Consider the following 19,485-nt stretch of genomic DNA (forward strand, 5'->3'; position numbering starts at 1 on the left):
ATATTTTTATAGATTTGTAGAGCGGCTGATTTTGGACACAGGGAGACCTAACATGTATGCATTTCACAGTATTTAACTACTTTTCTATGTGTTCTAGGGAAAGGGGGGTGATTTGAATTTTTAATACTTTAAAAAAAAAAAATTATATTTTTTTTACTTTTTTAAAATTTTGTTAGGGTCTGAACCCCAGGGGGTCTGATCACTAATGCAATGCATTACAATGCTATTGCATAGCAATGCATTGCAAAAAATCATCATTTCGTTTGCAGGCTGCATGGACCAGCATGCAAAAGAAAGATATTGCAGACCGGCCCGGGAGCCTTTAACAAGGCTCCTGGCTGTCATGGCAACGTGACGTCGGCCCTGGAACTTGCCCCAGGTGTTGGTGATCACCGGCAAAATGGCGTCGTCCATGCACCGCCGGGAAAATGGCGTCTCCGGGGCGGTCCGGGGACTGATCGGAGACATTAGCGCCGGTTGTCTACTGCTTAAAGCAGTAGACACCCGGCAGCTATTGCGGCCGCCCGGCTCCCAGGCGGTCGCCATAGTTACATACCCAGCACGTGCCATACTATTACGGCGGATGTCGGGAAGGGGTTAAAATAACACCCTAAAAAAGAATATGATAATCATACCGTATCGTGCACGCTGGGCGGGCATGCATGGTCCGACGTCATCTTTAGCCACGCCTACATCTTCTTTCTTCTTGCAGTGATGTGCTCGGATCCCGTCTTCCTCGTCTTCTTCTTCCGGCATCATTGCTTGTCATCCCGCGCCGACAGAGTAGCAGGGGAACTGAGCATACTGAGCATGCTCAGTACCCCTGCTACTGTTCCCCTGCTACTCCTCGGGTCCCGTCTTCCTTGTCTTCAATCCCGTGCCGGCGCAGTAGCAGGGGAACAGTAGCAGGGGAACTGAGCATGCTCAGTTCCCCTGCTACTGTTCTCCTGCTACTGCGTCGGCACAGGATTACAAGCAATGATGCCGGAAGAAGAAGAAGAAGACGACAAGGAAGATGAGACTCGAGGACATCGATGCAAGAAGAAAGAAGATGTAGGCGTGGCTAAAGATGACATCGGACCGTGCACGCTCGCCCAATGTGCACGATATGGTATGATTATCATATTCTTTTTTAGGGTTTTATTTTAAAACAGGGAGGGGGGGGGTAGTTTAATATAACATTAGCAATGCTTGAATGGCCTTTTTAAAGGCTATTCATGCATATGTGGGGCTCATACAGAATAATTTTGCTGATAGAGCCCCTTTAAAGTTCAATGCAAAGTTAATACTATTCCTTCTCCGTTTCTCCATTTGTGGCTTTTAGAGGTTACTGAGTTGTTGGCTCCTTGTAGATCACTCAGATGTTAAGAAGTCTTGTACCTTCTAATGTTATTAAACTGTCACCTCCAATTATTTCAGGTAATAAAATCCTGTTTTTTCTGTTTTGAGGTGTAGTAAATTAGAGCAGACAGAACTCAGAATGCTAGTGTCAGGAATACGTCTGTATCATTAAGAATTGATGAGAAAGTTCATGTCCTTTCTGAGTTACAGGAGCTCGGGAGCTGAGGCAGAAAATAATTCTTTTCATCAATTTTTATTTAGTTTTTTTTTCTTGATGGATTATATATCAAATAATCTACCCGTTTTACAGTATACTATGGCAAAAGGAAGAAAGTTTGGCATCTTTCCTCATTAGAATTGCCATACTTTGGGTGCTACTTTTGCAGTCTATGGGGTCAGTTTATTAAGACTGACATTTCTTATACCAGTCTTAATTAGGGTTGAGCGATCGGTATCGGAAAAGATCACATCCCGATCGGCGATCGAGTAAATTTCACGATCGCGATCGGGTTCCAATCCTGCCTAAAATAGATCGGGAACGGAATTCCAATCCCGATCGCTTTACCTACCTGCACAGATCCACTGCCGCTATCGCTCACCGTTCTTCTAGATCTGGTTCTCACTCAATTACAGGCCTTCATAGAGCCGTGCGTGCCCCCGCTTCCCAGGCTAGTGTTACAGACCTAGGAAGAAGGCGGGGCTTGTGGCTTAGGAGAGTGTGGGCGGGTACTGGGAGGGAAGACGTGAGTGATGCACTCACATCTCCCCGCCCTGTACCTGCCCACACTCTCCTAAGCCACAACAAGCCCCGCCTACTCCCAGCATCAGTAACACTAGTCTGGGAGGCGGGGGCGCGCATAGCGCTCTGCAGACCTATAAATGAAAGAGAACTGGACCGAGAAGAATGGGGAGCGACAGCGGCAGCGGTTCTGTGCAGGTAAGTGGACACCAGGGGAGACTAAGTAGCCGGGGGATTTTTTAATCACTGTACAGCGTGGAGTCCAAAAATGGAAGCGTTCAATTTTTGGACTCCATGCTGTGTAGTGAATAGGATCATTTTTATAATCCGATCTTTGATCATTAAAAAAAATCCTATTAACTTGCATTAGGATTGGAATTGGGATCAGGATCAGGTTCGATTGAAAAATGATCAGAAATTGGATTTTAAAAATGATCCTGAAATCTCAAGATCGGCTCAACCCTAGTCTTAATTGATTCCCTTACTTGCACACAAGCAGACTCCCTGAACGGAAACTCGAATGCAGGTGTGAACCTAGTGTAAGTCATGTTAATTTCTGCTACATCTGTAGTTCTAGATATATGGTTCAGTAGATAGCATTGTGACAGTGGAGCAAACTTTGTAGACTGCAAATGTCTTAGAATCTGAAGACTTTGGCAGTTAAACAGAGTCTGTCACCTGAACCCAACCCAGCAGGCATTAACAGCCCTGGCGCCCAGATCAAAGCTGATAGAGACATCATTTTGCTGGGGCCGGGGGCACAAGGGTGTCACCATCTTTGGATGGATTTCTGGCCAACAAAAATAGAAAATAGAAAAATGTCTGCATATGCATAACTTTTAACTTAAACCAAATCAATTCTCTCTATGCTGCGCTGATGAAGTCCAAAGAGACAGAAACGGTGCCGTCCGTAGCTGAGAAATTGATTTGGTTATAACCTCGCATCATGCAGCAAAGGCTTCTGGGAGGTCGGGCATGTTGTTCAGGGTGCTTGCTATAGAGGGCAGCATAACAGAGGCACTGTCTACCTGTTTACATCTTGGGAGACAGATTTGCATATTCTTCCCATGTAACTTTTAATATACCGTATTTGATAGGAATAAGTAGAAGCATGGGAATATAACTTGTAATGCTAAAAAAAATACATGTGTCCAGTTCAGCGAGCTCATTCAGAGAATATACTTTGTAATGAAACTACAGTAGTATTTATCAAGTCTGAAATAGGGTTGAGCAATCTTTTCCGGCGGGATCGAGGTCGGAGTTTATCTCAGGATTGGCTCAACCCTATTCATGTATATATCATTAATAGGGCTGAGCAATCGGGAAAGATCGGATCCCAATCGGCGATCGAGCACATTTCACAATCGGGATCGGCTGGAAAATGATCGGAAATCGGATTTTAAAATTGATCCTGAAATCTCAAGATCAGCTCAACCCTAGTCTGAAACTAACAATGTCTTGTACACCTCTATGACAAGTATGCTTTTTTAATTATACACTGTATTAGGATTTGGTTATAACCTCGCATCATGCAGCAAAGGCTTCTGGGAGGTCGGGCATGTTGTTCAGGGTGCTTGCTATAGAGGACATCTTACATTTTAGTAGAGATGAGCGAACACTAAAATGTTCGAGGTTCGAAATTCGATTCGAACAGCCGCTCACTGTTCGTGTGTTCGAATGGGTTTCGAACCCCATTATAGTCTATGGGGAACATAAACTCGTTAAGGGGGAAACCCAAATTCGTGTCTGGAGGGTCACCAAGTCCACTATGACACCCCAGGAAATGATACCAACACCCTGGAATGACACTGGGACAGCAGGGGAAGCATGTCTGGGGGCATAAAAGTCACTTTATTTCATGGAAATCCCTGTCAGTTTGCGATTTTCGCAAGCTAACTTTTCCCCATAGAAATGCATTGGCCAGTGCTGATTGGCCAGAGTACGGAACTCGACCAATCAGCGCTGGCTCTGCTGGAGGAGGCGGAGTCTAAGATCGCTCCACACCAGTCTCCATTCAGGTCCGACCTTAGACTCCGCCTCCTCCGGCAGAGCCAGCGCTGATTGGCCGAAGGCTGGCCAATGCATTCCTATGCGAATGCAGAGACTTAGCAGTGCTGAGTCAGTTTTGCTCAACTACACATCTGATGCACACTCGGCACTGCTACATCAGATGTAGCAATCTGATGTAGCAGAGCCGAGGGTGCACTAGAACCCCTGTGCAAACTCAGTTCACGCTAATAGAATGCATTGGCCAGCGCTGATTGGCCAATGCATTCTATTAGCCCGATGAAGTAGAGCTGAATGTGTGTGCTAAGCACACACATTCAGCACTGCTTCATCACGCCAATACAATGCATTAGCCAGTGCTGATTGGCCAGAGTACGGAATTCGGCCAATCAGCGCTGGCCAATGCATTCTATTAGCCCGATGAAGTAGAGCTGAATGTGTGTGCTAAGCACACACATTCAGCACTGCTTCATCACGCCAATACAATGCATTAGCCAGTGCTAATTGGCCAGAGTACGGAATTCGGCCAATCAGCGCTGGCTCTGCTGGAGGAGGCGGAGTCTAAAGTCGGACCTGAATGGAGACTGGTGTGGAGCGATCTTAGACTCCGCCTCCTCCAGCAGAGCCAGCGCTGATTGGCCGAATTCCGTACTCTGGCCAATCAGCACTGGCTAATGCATTGTATTGGCGTGATGAAGCAGTGCTGAATGTGTGTGCTTAGCACACACATTCAGCTCTACTTCATCGGGCTAATAGAATGCATTGGGCAATCAGCGCTGGCCAATGCATTCTATTAGCTTGATGAAGCAGAGTGTGCACAAGGGTTCAAGCGCACCCTCGGCTCTGATGTAGCAGAGCCGAGGGTGCGCTTGAACCCTTGTGCAGCCTCGGCTCTGCTACATCAGAGCCAAGGGTGCGCTTGAACCCTTGTGCACACTCTGCTTCATCAAGCTAATAGAATGCATTGGCCAGCACTGATTGGCCAGAGTACGGAATTCGGCCAATCAGCGCTGGCCAATGCATCCCTATGGGAAAAAGTTTATCTCACAAAAATCACAATTACACACCCGATAGAGCCCCAAAAAGTTATTTTTAATAACATTCCCCCCTAAATAAAGGTTATCCCTAGCTATCCCTGCCTGTACAGCTATCCCTGTCTCATAGTCACAAAGTTCACATTCTCATATGACCCGGATTTGAAATCCACTATTCGTCTAAAATGGAGGTCACCTGATTTCGGCAGCCAATGACTTTTTCCAATTTTTTTCAATGCCCCCGGTGTCGTAGTTCCTGTCCCACCTCCCCTGTGCTGTTATTGGTGCAAAAAAGGCACCAGGGAAGGTGGGAGGGGAATCGAATTTTGGCGCACTTTACCACGCGGTGTTCGATTCGATTCGAACATGGCGAACACCCTGATATCCGATCGAACATGTGTTCGATAGAACACTGTTCGCTCATCTCTACATTTTAGGTTCCATATAAATCCAGTGTTTTCTAAACAAAATTCATGGGTGCTGCCTTTCCCCTGTTCCTGAAAAGTCTGCTCTAACTGAAAACTGGTAGAAGGGCTCCATCTTGTGGATGAGAGAATAAACTACTACTATACGTGTATGTGTTACACAGGGTACATCATCTTATTATTCCCTAGACTCTGGTGACCTTAGTATCCTGACCTTGGATCCCTCAACTCATTCTTAATGCCCAAAATAGAAAGACCCCTGCACATAGTGGAATAATTTTATTTAGTTCATCAATTGGGCAATGTTATTTATGCGCTCTCCATTTTGTATTATTTGGACACAGATGTATCATTTGGTATACTAAAGGAAAATTGAGGAATAATAATATACAGTAAGTCACTATACAGGGTATCTTCCAGCCTAAATGTTCCTTATCATGTGCTATCTAATGCTAGTGTCTTATGTTGTAGAGAATCTTATGGGGCTCCAGGGCGCTATTGCTGCCTCTGCACAACCTATAGCTACATCTCTCTGTTTCGTCTCAATTCCTCTGTTCCATGTTACTTTGGAAAAAATAGCATAAAATTCCAGCATCATAAAAAATAAAATATAACTAGGGTTGAGCCGATCTTGAGATTTCAGGACCGATTTTAAAATCCGATTTCCAATAATTTTCCAGCCGATCTTGATCGTGAAATTTGCTTGATCGCCGATCGGGATCCGATCTTTCCCAATCTCTCAACCCTATTAATGATATATACATGACTAGGGTTGAGACGATCTTGAGATAACCTCTGACCTCGATCCCGCCGGAAAAGATCAGGATCGGAATTCCGATTGCAATCGTAAAATTTACTCGATCGCCGATCGGAATCCGATCTTTTCCGATCCTGATCGCTCAACCCTAAATATAACTTTTAATTCATATTTGTAAAAAGAACAATAAAAATTCCAAACAGCTTTTATTAGGGGTCCCCCCCAAAAAATAGCAGGAATCCACAGCAGTTACTTCCTGCTATATATGTGACAAACAGCTTTTATTAGGGGTCCCCCCAAAAAAATAGCAGGAATCCACAGCTGTTACTTCTTGCTATATACGTTACAAACAGCTCTTATTAGGGGTGCCCCCCCAGAACATAGCAGGAATCCACAGCAGTTACTTCTTGCTATATACATTACAAACAGCTTTTCTCAGTGGTGTCCCCCAAAAACATAGCAGGAATCCACAGCAGTTACTTCTTGCTATATACGTGACAAACAGCTTTTATTAGGGGGGTCCCCCCAAAAAAATAGCAGGAATCCACAGCAGTTACTTCTTGCTATATACGTGACAAACAGCTTTTATTAGGGGTGTCCCCAAAAATATAGCAGGAATCCACAGCAGTTACTTCTTGCTATATACGTGACAAACAGCTTTTATTAGGGGTGTCCCCAAAAAATAGCAGGAATCCACAGCAGGCAGTTCTTGCTAAAAAAAAAAATGCATAAGGCTAGCGCAAGGGGACGGGGTCGAGGACGGGGGCATGGAAATGCAGATATGGAGCAAGGTTGCGCTCAACCAACAGCGTCTACTGTGTCTACTGCTCTGCGGCAGCAAACATTGCGCCTCCCCACCGGCTTGATGGCCACATTAGGTAGGGTGCAGGGTACAACCCTAACCAGGCCCGAGCACCAGGAAGAGTTGTTACATTGGCTGGCGGACAATGCTTTCAGCACATTCTCCACGAGCCAGTCAGCCTCTACCTCAACTCCTCCTCCTACCCATCAGTCTGGTCCTCCTTCCTCACAACATGCCCAATCTTCCCAGCAACCTAATCCCACCTTTCCCACCTCCCAGGAGCTGTTTTCGGGTCCATTCACTGTCCCTCTCTCTGTCCCACCACGTCCTGAATCACCAGAGGTAACAGATGAGTTGCTGTGTCCTGATGCACAAACACTGGAGCATCCGTCATCTCCTGTTGTTGTTGTTGAGCAGCAATCGGCCCTCAGTGATGACGATGACGAGACACAGTTGCCATCAGGGCAACCTGTTGCTATGTGCGGTGTGCAAGAGGAGGAGGAACCATCAGAGGAATTGGAAGAGGAGGTGGTGGACGACGAGGACACTGACCCAACCTGGACAGGGCGGATGTCAAGTGGGGAGAGCAGTGTAGATGTGGAGGGAAGTGCAGCACCAAAGAGGGTGGCTAGAGGTAGAGACATGTCCAGAGGCAGAGGACAGCTGCTTCACCAAAGCCAGGTCACAGCCAGCAGGGCCCAAAATGTTCCCTCTTGTAGCCAGCCTAGAAAAACTCCCACTTCGAGACCACGGCCTTCGGTGGTGTGGAATTTTTTTAATGTCTTTGCGGTAGACAAATATACTGCAGTTTGCACACTCTGCAACTCGAAACTGAGTAGGGGCTCTGAAAAGAGCAACCTTACAACCACTAGCATGCGCCGTCATTTGGAAGGCAAGCACTGGGCTCAGTGGCAGAGAGCAAACGTAGGACAATTGTCGTCCAGTGTTGCCACCTTTGCCTCTCCCACTGTTGCCAGTGCTGGTGCTGCAGTCCAGACGAGCAGCCAGGAAACCTCCACATCTGCCTCCACCAATTCTCCCTCATCCTCCCCTTTTCCTGCCTCAGCTCCTTCTCCTGCCTTAGCTCCTTTGCCTGCCTTAGCTCCTTCTCCTGTACATTCATGCGCCTCTTCACAGCAACCTACCATCTCCCAGACTTTTGTGCACAGGCAAAAATACAGCACTACCCACCCCCATGCACAAACCTTAAACGTGCACATCTCCAAACTCCTGGCCCAGGAGATGTTGCCGTTGTGGAAACTCAGGCCTTCTGTGACCTGATGGCAAGTGCGGCACCACGCTATGCCATCCTGAGCCATCACTACTTCTCCCACTGTGCTGTCCCTGCCTTGCACCAGCACATGTCACGCAACATCAGGCGGGCCCTAAGTTTCGCAATTTGCACAAAGGTCCACTTGACCACCGACGCTTGGACAAGTGCATACAGACAGGGACGCTACATTTCACTGACGGCACACTGGGTGAATGTAGTTGAGGCTGGGACCCGGTCACAATCTGGGGCGGTCTACCTCATTTCCCCGCCCAACATTCCTGGCAGGGGCTCAGAACCACCACCCTCCTCCTCCTCCTCCTCCGCCATCACATCGACCCCAGCTACCTGCTGGAAACGCTGCAGCACTGGCGTGGGGAGACGTCAGCAGGCCTTGCTGAAGCTCATCAATTTGGGGGACAGACAGCACACTGACTCCGAGGTGAGGGATGCCCTCCTTGATGAGATGGCAACATGGTTTTCGCCGCTGCACCTGGGCCCAGGCATGGCCGTGTGCGATAACGGCCGCAACCTGGTAGTGGCTCTGGAGCTTGCCAACCTCCGACACGTTCCATGCTTGGCCCACGTGTTCAATTTAGTGGTGCAATATTTCTTAAAAACGTACCCAAATGTACCTGAGCTACTAATGATAATGCTGCGCTTATGCGCCCACTTTCGCAAGTCCACAGTGGCCGCTGCTAGCCTCCGAAGTCCCCAGCAATGCCACCATCTGCCAGAACACCGGCTGATGTGCAACATCCCCACACACTGGAACTCGACGTATCACATGTTGAGCAGAGTGTGTGAGCAGCAGAGACCCTTGATGGAGTACCATCTCCAAAACCCAAGTGTTCCTCAGAGTTAGCTCCCGCAGTTTCTGCACCATGAGTGGCCATGGATGGCAGACTTATGCAAGATCTTTGAGGATTCAACCATGAGGGTGAGCTGTGGCAATGCACTTGTGAGTGTCACATTTCCGCTCCTGTGTGTGATTTGAGAATCCCTCATCGCCATCAGGGATAACGCATTGGACGCTGAGGAGACAGGCATAGGCGCACAACCATTCCAGCAGGATAGTCAGGGCACACTCCTGTCTGCTGCACAGCGTATATTGAGGGAGGAGGAGGAGGATGACGAAGTGGCAGATCTCATTGTCACACAGGAGGCTAGCAGGGAAGTTCATTGTGTCCCATTGCTGCAGCGCGGTTGGGGCTAAATGGAAGAGGAAGAAGAGGAAATGGAGAGTGATGCCAAGTAACACTCTGGCACACATGGCTGAATACATGTTGGAGTGTTTTGCAACTGACAAACGCATTGTCAAAATCCTGGAGAGCAACGACTACTGGATTTTTGCAATCCTCGACCCCCGGTATAAAAATAATGTTTGTAATTTTATTTCGGTAGAGGGGAGGGCCAGTCGCATCAGTGATTGCCACAAGCAACTGGTGCAGAATATGATGGAGATGTTTCCATCAACTCTTGTTGGTGGCACACAGGACAGTTCCTCCAACAGGCGAGCAACTGTTATCCGGTCCACACCCGGCAGGGGCACACTCTCCAAGGTCTGCGACAAGTTAATGGCACCCCGTGGCCAAAGTACCGCCACTGAGGGGCCTAGTGTCACCAGGAGGGACAAGTATAGGCGCATGTTGCGGGAGTACCTGGCCGACACCAGCCCTGTCCTCTCCGATCCTTCTGCGCCCTATACTTATTGGGTCTCCAAGTTGGATTTGTGGCTGGAACTTGCGCTGCACACATTGGAGATTCTTTCTTGCCCTTCTTTCGGAAAGGGTCTTCAGCGCAGCCAGTGGCATAATTACGGATAAGCGTAGCCGGCTGTCAACTGACAGTGCTGACCGGCTGATGCAGATAAAAATGAACAGCCACTGGATCGACTCATCATTTTCATGTCCACCGGTGTCAAGCACCCTGACATGAAGTTTCATGTGTGTGCTCACCCTCTCCAATTTCTCCTCCTCCTCATACTCCTTCACCACCAGCGTTGCACAATTGTGCTCCTACTAGGCTCAATCCACCCTGAATCCCCCCAACTCTGCTGGTTAGAGTCTCAATCCACCCTGATTCTCCCCAACTCTGCTGTTTAGAATCTCAAACCACCCTGATTCTCCCCATCCCTGCTGGTTAGAGGCTCTACTCACTCCAAGGGCCAAAAACACTGATGTTGCAAGGCTCTACTCAGTCCAAGGGCCAAAAACACTGCATTTTAAAGACTCTACTCACTCTAAGGGCCAAAACCTAAATCTCTGCTGTTTACAGGCTCAACTCACCCAAAGGGCCATCAAATCTCTGCTGGTGCAAGGCTGAACTAAGTTAAAGGGCCTAAAACTCTGCAGGTAAAAGGCTGAAGTCACCTCAAGGGCCTCAATCTCTGCTGGTAGCTCAGCTTAAGGGCCTGTAACTTAATTTGAAAGGGCTCACGTTAAGGACCAGAAAAGTGAATTTTTGAAGGTCTCACCACATCACATACACACACACACACACACACACACACACACACACACACACACACACACACACACATAAACAATGACAGTTAAGGGTGGAGGCTTTTGGATTTCCCATTGCCTATTCCATCTGTGGTTGTCATGGGCAACATGATTTAAAAGGGCTGCTTGTTAATGTTTCTTTATCTTTAAATTTGAGTTTCTGTCCATCCAATTGGGGAGGAAAGAAGATTTCCAGGTATTTTCCCACTTTGATAGAGTTTTTTTGAGTGTGGAAAGTGTCTAGTAGATAGGCTGTGATGGTGGGGTAAAACTGTGACTTGGGCTTGTTAGATGCCCCCAGACATGCCCCCAGTGTCCCAGTGTCATTCCAGAGGTGTTGGTATCATTTCCTGGGGTGTCATAGTGGACTTGGTGACCTTCCTGAGTCGAATGGTGGGTTCCACTGAAATGAAGCATTTTTCCCCAGACTATAATGGGGTTCGATACTCGATCGAATAGTCGAATATTGAGCAGCTATTCGAAACGAATATCGAATATTTTACTGTTCGCTCATCTCTAATAAATATAAATAAAAATATAAATAAAAACAAAAATAAACAACAAAAACCCTACAACAAAAACTACATGAAAAATAATAAATAAATGAAAGATCTGTTCTCACATGTAAGCCATGTAGGTACCTGCTGTTCAACTTGCAAATCCAATAAGCCTCTCGCCTGGGAGGACATTTCTCCAATCTTCATACAACCTCATCTACATTGTTGCTATAAGAGATGTAAATGTTTAAACAAGTTTACAAGTTTCAGCGCCAAGTTCCCAACTTCTCAAATGTTTTTCAATACGAATTTCTTTAGAAACTGACCACATGCTAATGCGACAGTGGTTAAAGCTATTATATGGAGAGGGGACAGGTTTTCGGGATATGATACTATATGTATTTGATTTTATGTTTGACTACAAATAGATTTCTTAGTAAATTCTGCATAAGAAGCAAGGCCATTGTTCTTGGTTATTTACTTAAGAAAGGTGTCAATACCGATTTGAGTTGGGGCTCTACTTGAATAAAGGATTACAATTGTTAAAGATGTTTGTCGTGTATAAACAATAAACTAAATTACTGCCTGAAAAAGATGATTAAAATCCACCTTAAAATTTTATACAGTTCTATGAGCCCTAAAAGGCATTGTCAGATACAGTCCTATGAAAAAGTTTGGGCACCCCTATTAATCTTAATCATTTTTAGTTCTAAATATTTTGGTGTTTGTAACAGCCATTTCAGTTTGATATATCTAATAACTGATGGACACAGTAATATTTCAGGATTGAAATGAGGTTTATTGTACTAACAGAAAATGTGCAATATGCATTAAACCAAAATTTGACCAGTGCAAAAGTATGGGCACCTCAAAAGAAAAGTGACATTAATATTTAGTACATCCTCCTTTTGCAAAGATAACAGCCTCTAGTCGCTTCCTGTAGCTTTTAATCAGTTCCTGGATCCTGGATGAAGGTATTTTGGACAAACAATTCAAGTTCAGTTAAGTTAGATGGTCGCCGAGCATGGACAGCCCGCTTCAAATCATCCCACAGATGTTCAATGATATTCAGGTCTGGGGACTGGGATGGCCATTCCAGAACATTGTAATTGTTCCTCTGCATGAATGCCTGAGGATTTGGAGCGGTGTTTTGGATCATTGTCTTGCTGAAATATCCATCCCCGGCGTAACTTCAACTTCGTCACTGATTCTTGAACATTATTCTCAAGAATCTGCTGATACTGAGTGGAATCCATGCGACCCTCAACTTTAACAAGATTCCCGATGCCGGCATTGGCCACACAGCCCCAAAGCATGATGGAACCTCCACCAAATTTTACAGTGGGTAGCATGTGTTTTTCTTGGAATGCTGTTTCTTTTTGGACGCCATGCATAACGCCTTTTTTTATAACCAAACAACTCAATTTTTGTTTCCAAAATGAAGCTGCCTTGTCCAAATGTGCTTTTTCATACCTCAGGCAACTCTATTTGTGGCGTACGTGCAGAAACGGCTTCTTTCTCATGACTCTCCCATACAGCTTCTATTTGTGCAAAGTGCGCTGTATAGTTGACCGATGCACAGTGACACCATCTGCAGCAAGATGATGCTGCAGCTCTTTGGAGGTCGTCTGTGGATTGTCCTTGACTGTTCTCACCATTCTTCTTCTCTGCCTTTCTGATATTTTTCTTGGCCTGCCACTTCTGGGCTTAACAAGAACTGTCCCTGTGGTCTTCCATTTCCTTACTATGTTCCTCACAGTGGAAACTGACAGGTTAAATCTCTGAGACAACGTTTTGTATCCTTCCCCTGAACAACTATGTTGAACAATCTTTGTTTTCAGATCATTTGAGAGCGGGCTGTCCATGTTCGGCGACCATCAAACTTAACTGAACTTGAATTGTTTTGTAGAAAGAAATGGTCCAAAATACCTTCATCCAGGATCCAGGAACTGATTAAAAGCTACAGGAAGCGACTAGAGGCTGTTATCTTTGCAAAAGGAGGATCTACTAAATATTAATGTCACTTTTCTGTTGAGGTGCCCATATTTTTGCACCGGTCAAATTTTGGTTTAATGCATATTGCACATTTTCTGTTAGTACAATAAACCTCATTTCAATCCTGAAATATTACTGTGTCCATCAGTTATTAGATATATCAAACTGAAATGGCTGTTGCAAACACCAAAATATTTAGAACTAAAAATGATTAAGATTAATAGGGATGCCCAAACTTTTTCATAGGACTGTATGTATGCAGGTGGATGGTGTGAGCATATGGGATACAACTACAGTGGGGCAAAAAAGTATTTAGTCAGTCACCAATAGTGCAAGTTCCACCACTTAAAAAGATGAGGCGTCTGTAATTTACATCATAGGTAGACCTCAACTATGAGAGACAAAATGAGAAAACAAATCCAGAAAATCACATTTTCTGATTTTGTAAGAATTTATTTGCAAATTATGGTGGAAAATAAGTATTTGGTCAGTAACAAAATTTCATCTCAATACTTTGTTATATATCCTTTGTTGGCAATGACAGAGGTCAAACGTTTTCTGTAAGTCTTCACAAGGTTGGCACACACTGTTGTTGGTATGTCGGCCCATTCCTCCATGCAGATCTCCTCTAGAGCAGTGATGTTTTGGGGCTGTCGCTTGGCAACACGGACTTTCAACTCCCTCCAAAGGTTTTCTATAGGGTTGAGATCTGGAGACTGCTAGGCCACTCCAGGACCTTGAAATGCTTCTTACAAAGCCACTCCTTCGTTGCCCTGGCGGTGTGCTTTGGATCATTGTCATGTTGAAAGACCCAGCCACGTTTCATCTTCAATGCCCTTGCTGATGGAAGGAGGTTTGCACTCAAAATCTCACGATACATGGCCCCATTCATTCTTTGATGTCCCCGGATCAGTCGTCCTGGCCCCTTTGCAGAGAAACAGCCCCAAAGCATGATGTTTCCACCCCCATGCTTTACGGTAGGTATGGTGTTTGATGGGTGCAACTCAGTATTCTTTTTCCTCCAAACACGTAAAGCAGTCTTTCTACCAAACAGTTCCAGTTTGGTTTCATCAGACCATAGGACATTCTCCCAATACTCTTCTGGATCATTCAAATGCTCTCTAGCAAACTTCAGACGGGCCCGGACATGTACTGGCTTAAGCAGTGGGACACGTCTGGCACTGCAGGATCTGAGTCCCTGGCGGCGTAGTGTGTTACTGATGGTAGGCTTTGTTACATTGGTCCCAGCTCTCTGCAGTTCATTCACTAGGTCCTACCGCATTGTTCTGGGATTTTTGCTCACCGTTCTTGTGATCATTTTGACCCCACGGAGTGAGATTTTGCGTGGAGCCCCAGAGCGAGGGAGATTATCAGTGGTCTTGTATGTCTTCCATTTTCTAATTATTGCTCCCACAGTTGATTTCTTCAATCCAAGCTGGTTGCCTATTGCAGATTCAGTCTTCCCAGCTTGGTGCAGGGCTACAATTTTCTTTCTGGTGTCCTTTGACAGCTCTTTGGTCTTCACCATAGTGGAGTTTGGAGTCTGACTGTTTGAGGGTGTGCACAGGTGTCTTTTTATACTGATAACAAGTTTAAACAGGTGCCATTACTACAGGTAATGAGTGGAGGAAAGAGGAGACTCTTAAAGAAGAAGTTACAGGTCTGTGAGAGCCAGAAATCTTGATTGTTTGTAGGTGACCAAATACTTATTTTCCACCATAATTTGCAAATAAATTCTTACAAAATCAGACAATGTGATTTTCTGGATTTGTTTTCTCATTTTGTCTCTCATAGTTGAGGTCTATCTATGATGTAAATTACAGACGCCTCTCATCTTTTTAAGTGGTGGAACTTGCACTATTGGTGACTGACTAAATACTTTTTTGCCCCACTGTATATTCCTAATTGCCTAAGACTGTCAGACACCCTACATTTTAACAAGTTAGGGTAATAAGCTAATGCGTTTCTGCTGTAATATCATCAGCAACAACTTTCATTGACTGCCAAAAAAAAATCCTACACCAGAATGATGTGCTAGCAAGATTTAGATAGCACCATGCTACTCAGACCCTGATCCTGTAAAGTCCACGCTCTTCCCAGTTGTAAGCTGGTTGGTGAGTTGAGGCCAATGAACATTTTTATAGTGTTCAGTGAAGCTTGTCCTCAGCCTCCAATTCCATATGCAGCTAGTGGGGGAGCATATGCAGCCAACATTTCCTCTAAGCCGATCTTGGGTGTTTTTAGCTGTGTGTTTTGGGTCATTATCCTGACACTGAGAAGCATATTTCTCTCTAGAATCCCTTGATAGTCTTGAGATTTCATTGTACCCTGCACAGATTCAAGACACCCTGTGCCAGATGCAGTAAAGCAGCCCCAGAACATAACAGAGCCTCCTCCATGTTTCACAGTAGGGACAGTGTTCTTTTCAAGATTTTCTTCATTTTTCCATCTGTGAACATAGAGTGTCTTGCCAAAGAGTTTGATTTTAAATGAAGTTCAGGAGAGCAGGTCAGCATGGAGAAACGGACGTACAGGGCAAGCAGGTAATCTAGAGGTCAAAGTAGGTTTCAGAGGAAGCCAAAGTGAGGTCAATCAAGTCGAGTCGGTGCATAGGAGGTGCATAGGAGGTCATGTAGTAGCAGGAGACCGGAGAGGTCAAGAAAAGCCAAATGTCATGCACAGGAGGTCAGGTAAATGTCAAGTCAGGAGATTCAAGAAGAAGTTGTCTGTAAAGCAAGCCAGGAGTCATACACATACAAGGAGGTAACTAGGAGAACAGGGACAGGAGGCAGGAGAATGCTATGGAGCTGATTCTATGGAAAAACGAATAACCAGTGGCAGGCCAGAGGCTATTTAGGTCTCATTCTGACCCCGCCGCTGACCCTCCGACCCCGGAAACAGAAGTCCCATCACTAGAGGGAGACCGGAACCCCTGCAGAGTCAAGCGGAGGTTCCGGCCCTCCTCCATGAGGGACCATAAGTCCATTTTGGCACTGAACACAGAGTGGACCAGGAGCCTCAGCGCAGCACAGCGGAGGCCCCGATCTGCTCTAACAGGGGGATCTTGGAGAGAAGTCGCCTTAATGTACATTACTCTCATAACTGCTTTATAAGCATTCCAGAGTATGAAGAGATTGTCGATAGAAGTTGATAATGGGTTACACAATAGTGTTATGTGACCGACCAAATGTTTTTATTTGCCTCTCCAATAGGCTGATTTCATGACTCAGCTAAGAGACCCTGGATTGTCCATTTGTAGACTTTACAAAACCTTGAAAATCTGGTCAATGTATTGTGCTCCTTGTGTTGTCTTATCTGTAAAATAGTGTAAAAAGCTGGCCTGAATTACAATAAGATGAGACATGTATACACACCACGAGGATGTGTATGACTTTCCCAGGCCTGCAATATGTTTGTCTTATTAACTAGGTTTTCACGTAAGGTTTTCTGCAGAATTTGTTTTGTCTCTCAGTCTTATTTGTTATGATGTCATTACAGAGATGTTGTTTCAATTGATTTGCTTAAGGTTTAGATTGGAGGATATGACTGTTAAGATTCCAGTTACGGAAATGAGGGCCTGTGGATATAACTTGGTGGCTGGTATGGGGCATGGTCTGATCATGTAATATTACCAATTTTAGAGCTGGACAGGGGGAACATTTCTTCTCTATTAAGGAGAAATAAATATATCCTGGTCTAATTTAAAAAAATAAAAAATTTAGCCTGCACAACCTCTTTAACCCCTCGTTCACATCTGCGTTGGTATTCTGTCTGGGGGGAGTCCTTATGGGAAACCCCCCGAACGGAATACCAAACGCAATTGCAAGCGCTGTGCAGTAAAAGCACCATAGACTATAATGGGGTCTGTGTGTTTGCCTCCAGGTCTCCACACAGAACATGTGGACAGGAAAGTAGTTCACAATCTACTTTCCTGTACGCATGATACGTGCAGGCAGCACGTGGCAAGCACACGGACCCCACTAAAGTCTATGGGGTCCGTGTGCTTTACTGCACACCACTTGCAATTGCATTTGGTATTGCATTCGGGGGGGTTTCCCATGCAGACTCTCCCTAGAAAGAATACCAACGCAGATGTGAACAAGGGGTAAGGCAAACCCGACATAAGACGATTGAGATACTAAACACATGACAAAATAAACAAAACACATATGATCCACTTGATACAGGTCTAAATGAAGTAGAACAAAAACTAGTAACCATGAATGTAAAAATATGAGGCAATAAGTTCATCACAAAATGCAGAATTGGGGGAGAAGAAAGGCATCAGAGAATTAGCCAACGTCACACAAGCATATACCTGCAGTAGTGGTACAGGTTAAGTTAGAAACATTAGTCTGGGACCAATCCAGATAGATATGCTGATTCCATTTTACTTTGTGGCCACTTCTGATTCCAGATTACACCTCTATTTCCCGGCTATGTGTAGGGGGGTGGGGGGTTGTTGATAAATAATTACCACTGTGTAAGTACATAAGGAACATATCTTGGCAGTTTTGCAAAATAAATTCAACGATATAATTTTGTAAATACTTTGTTTGCTTTATATTTGTTTCACTGCCAAGTGTTACCGAATAGGTTGTATCTATATATCTAATCATTATCTGTTATTGGATGATCTAAAAAGCAAATAAGGAAACCTTAAAAACTTCTGTATATATAGAGCTGTGTGGAATATTTCTATAACTCCAGTGGTTGATGTTCTCCTCCTCCATTTAACTGGAATGGTATGTATCATCTACTGAAACTGAGATTATACAACTTCATACAACAGACAGATTCTGACTTTTTAAGATTTCATTTTTCTTTAGTTTTTAAAGTAGTATTTCTATATTTAAGTATTTATGGTTTTTTTTTCTATTTTTTCAATTTGAATTTTTACGTAATTTATGTATTTAAGTATTTTTGTCTATTTTCTTATATTGAAGTCCATTATATTTTATATAAATATTATCCATTCATAATGTTATTCAGAAAAGAATTCATTGATAAGTTATTAGTTAATAGATCAGTTTTGCTATGAAAGATGATAGAATAAAAAAAAGATATGAGAAAACTACCATGCTATATATGTTATAGCTTCATTAGTGTATGACATTTATAGTTTTTAATGGGATTGAAAACTAGTTAAGGGATCGTATCTAGAGAGTTGAGTTCAATGACAGCTCAGAATGGTCCTCTTTTATAAGTGGTGTACCCCAGGGTTCAGTGCTGGGTCCTCTGTTATTAGTGGTGTACCCCAGGGTTCAGTGCTGGGTCCTCTGTTATAAGTGGTGTACCCCAGGGTTCAGTGCTGGGTCCTCTGTTATAAGTGGTGTACCTCGGGGTTCAGTGTTGGGTTCTGTGTTACAAGTGGTGTACCCCAGGGGGTCAGTTCTGGGTCCTCTATTATAAGTGGTGTACCCCAGGGTTCAGTGCTGGGTCCTCTATTATAAGTGGTGTACCCCAGGGTTCAGTGCTGGGTCCTCTGTTATTAGTGGTGTACTCCAGGGTTCAGTGCTGGGTTCTCTGTTATTGGTGGTGTACTCCAGGGCTCAGTGCTGGGTCCTCTGTTATAAGTGGTGTACCCCAGGATTCAGTGCTGGGTCCTCTGTTATTAGTGGTGTACCCCAGGGTTCAGTGCTGGGTCCTCTGTTATAAGTGGTGTACTCCAGGGTTCAGTGCTGGGTCCTCTGTTATTAGTGTAGTACCCCAGGGTTCAGTGCTGGGTCCTCTGTTATAAGTGGCGTACCCCAGGGTTCAGTGCTGGGTCCTCTGTTATAAGTGTTGTACCCTAGGATTCAGTGCTGGGTCCTCTGTTATAAGTGGTGTACTCCAGGGTTCAGTGCTGGGTCCTCTGTTATAAGTAGTGTACCCCAGGGTTCAGTGCTGGGTCCTCTGTTATAAGTGTTGTACTCTAGGATTCAGTGCTGGGTCCTCTGTTATAAGTAGTGTACCCCAGGGCTCAGTGCTGGGTCCTCTGTTATAAGTGGTGTACCCCAGGGTTCAGTGCTGGGTCCTCTGTTATTAGTGTAGTACCCCAGGGTTCAGTGCTGGGTCCTCTGTTATAAGTGTTGTACCCTAGGATTCAGTGCTGGGTCCTCTGTTATTAGT

At 44.9% G+C, this 19,485-nt stretch overlaps 1 protein-coding gene across 1 annotated transcript in view; it reads left to right on the plus strand.

Annotated features, from left to right (window-relative positions):
* Window positions 1–981: 981 nt before the first annotated feature.
* Window positions 982–19,485, plus strand: part of LOC142183157 (pulmonary surfactant-associated protein D-like) — a 48,896-nt gene continuing 30,392 nt past the window's right edge. Inside the window, exon 1 of the mRNA XM_075258100.1 lies at window positions 982–1,111. Coding sequence (XP_075114201.1) covers window positions 982–1,111 — 130 coding nt within the window. The remainder of the gene's footprint in view (window positions 1,112–19,485) is intronic.

This window comes from Leptodactylus fuscus, chromosome 10 (assembly GCF_031893055.1).
Source record: "Leptodactylus fuscus isolate aLepFus1 chromosome 10, aLepFus1.hap2, whole genome shotgun sequence".
Classification (NCBI taxonomy): Eukaryota; Metazoa; Chordata; class Amphibia; order Anura; family Leptodactylidae; genus Leptodactylus; species Leptodactylus fuscus.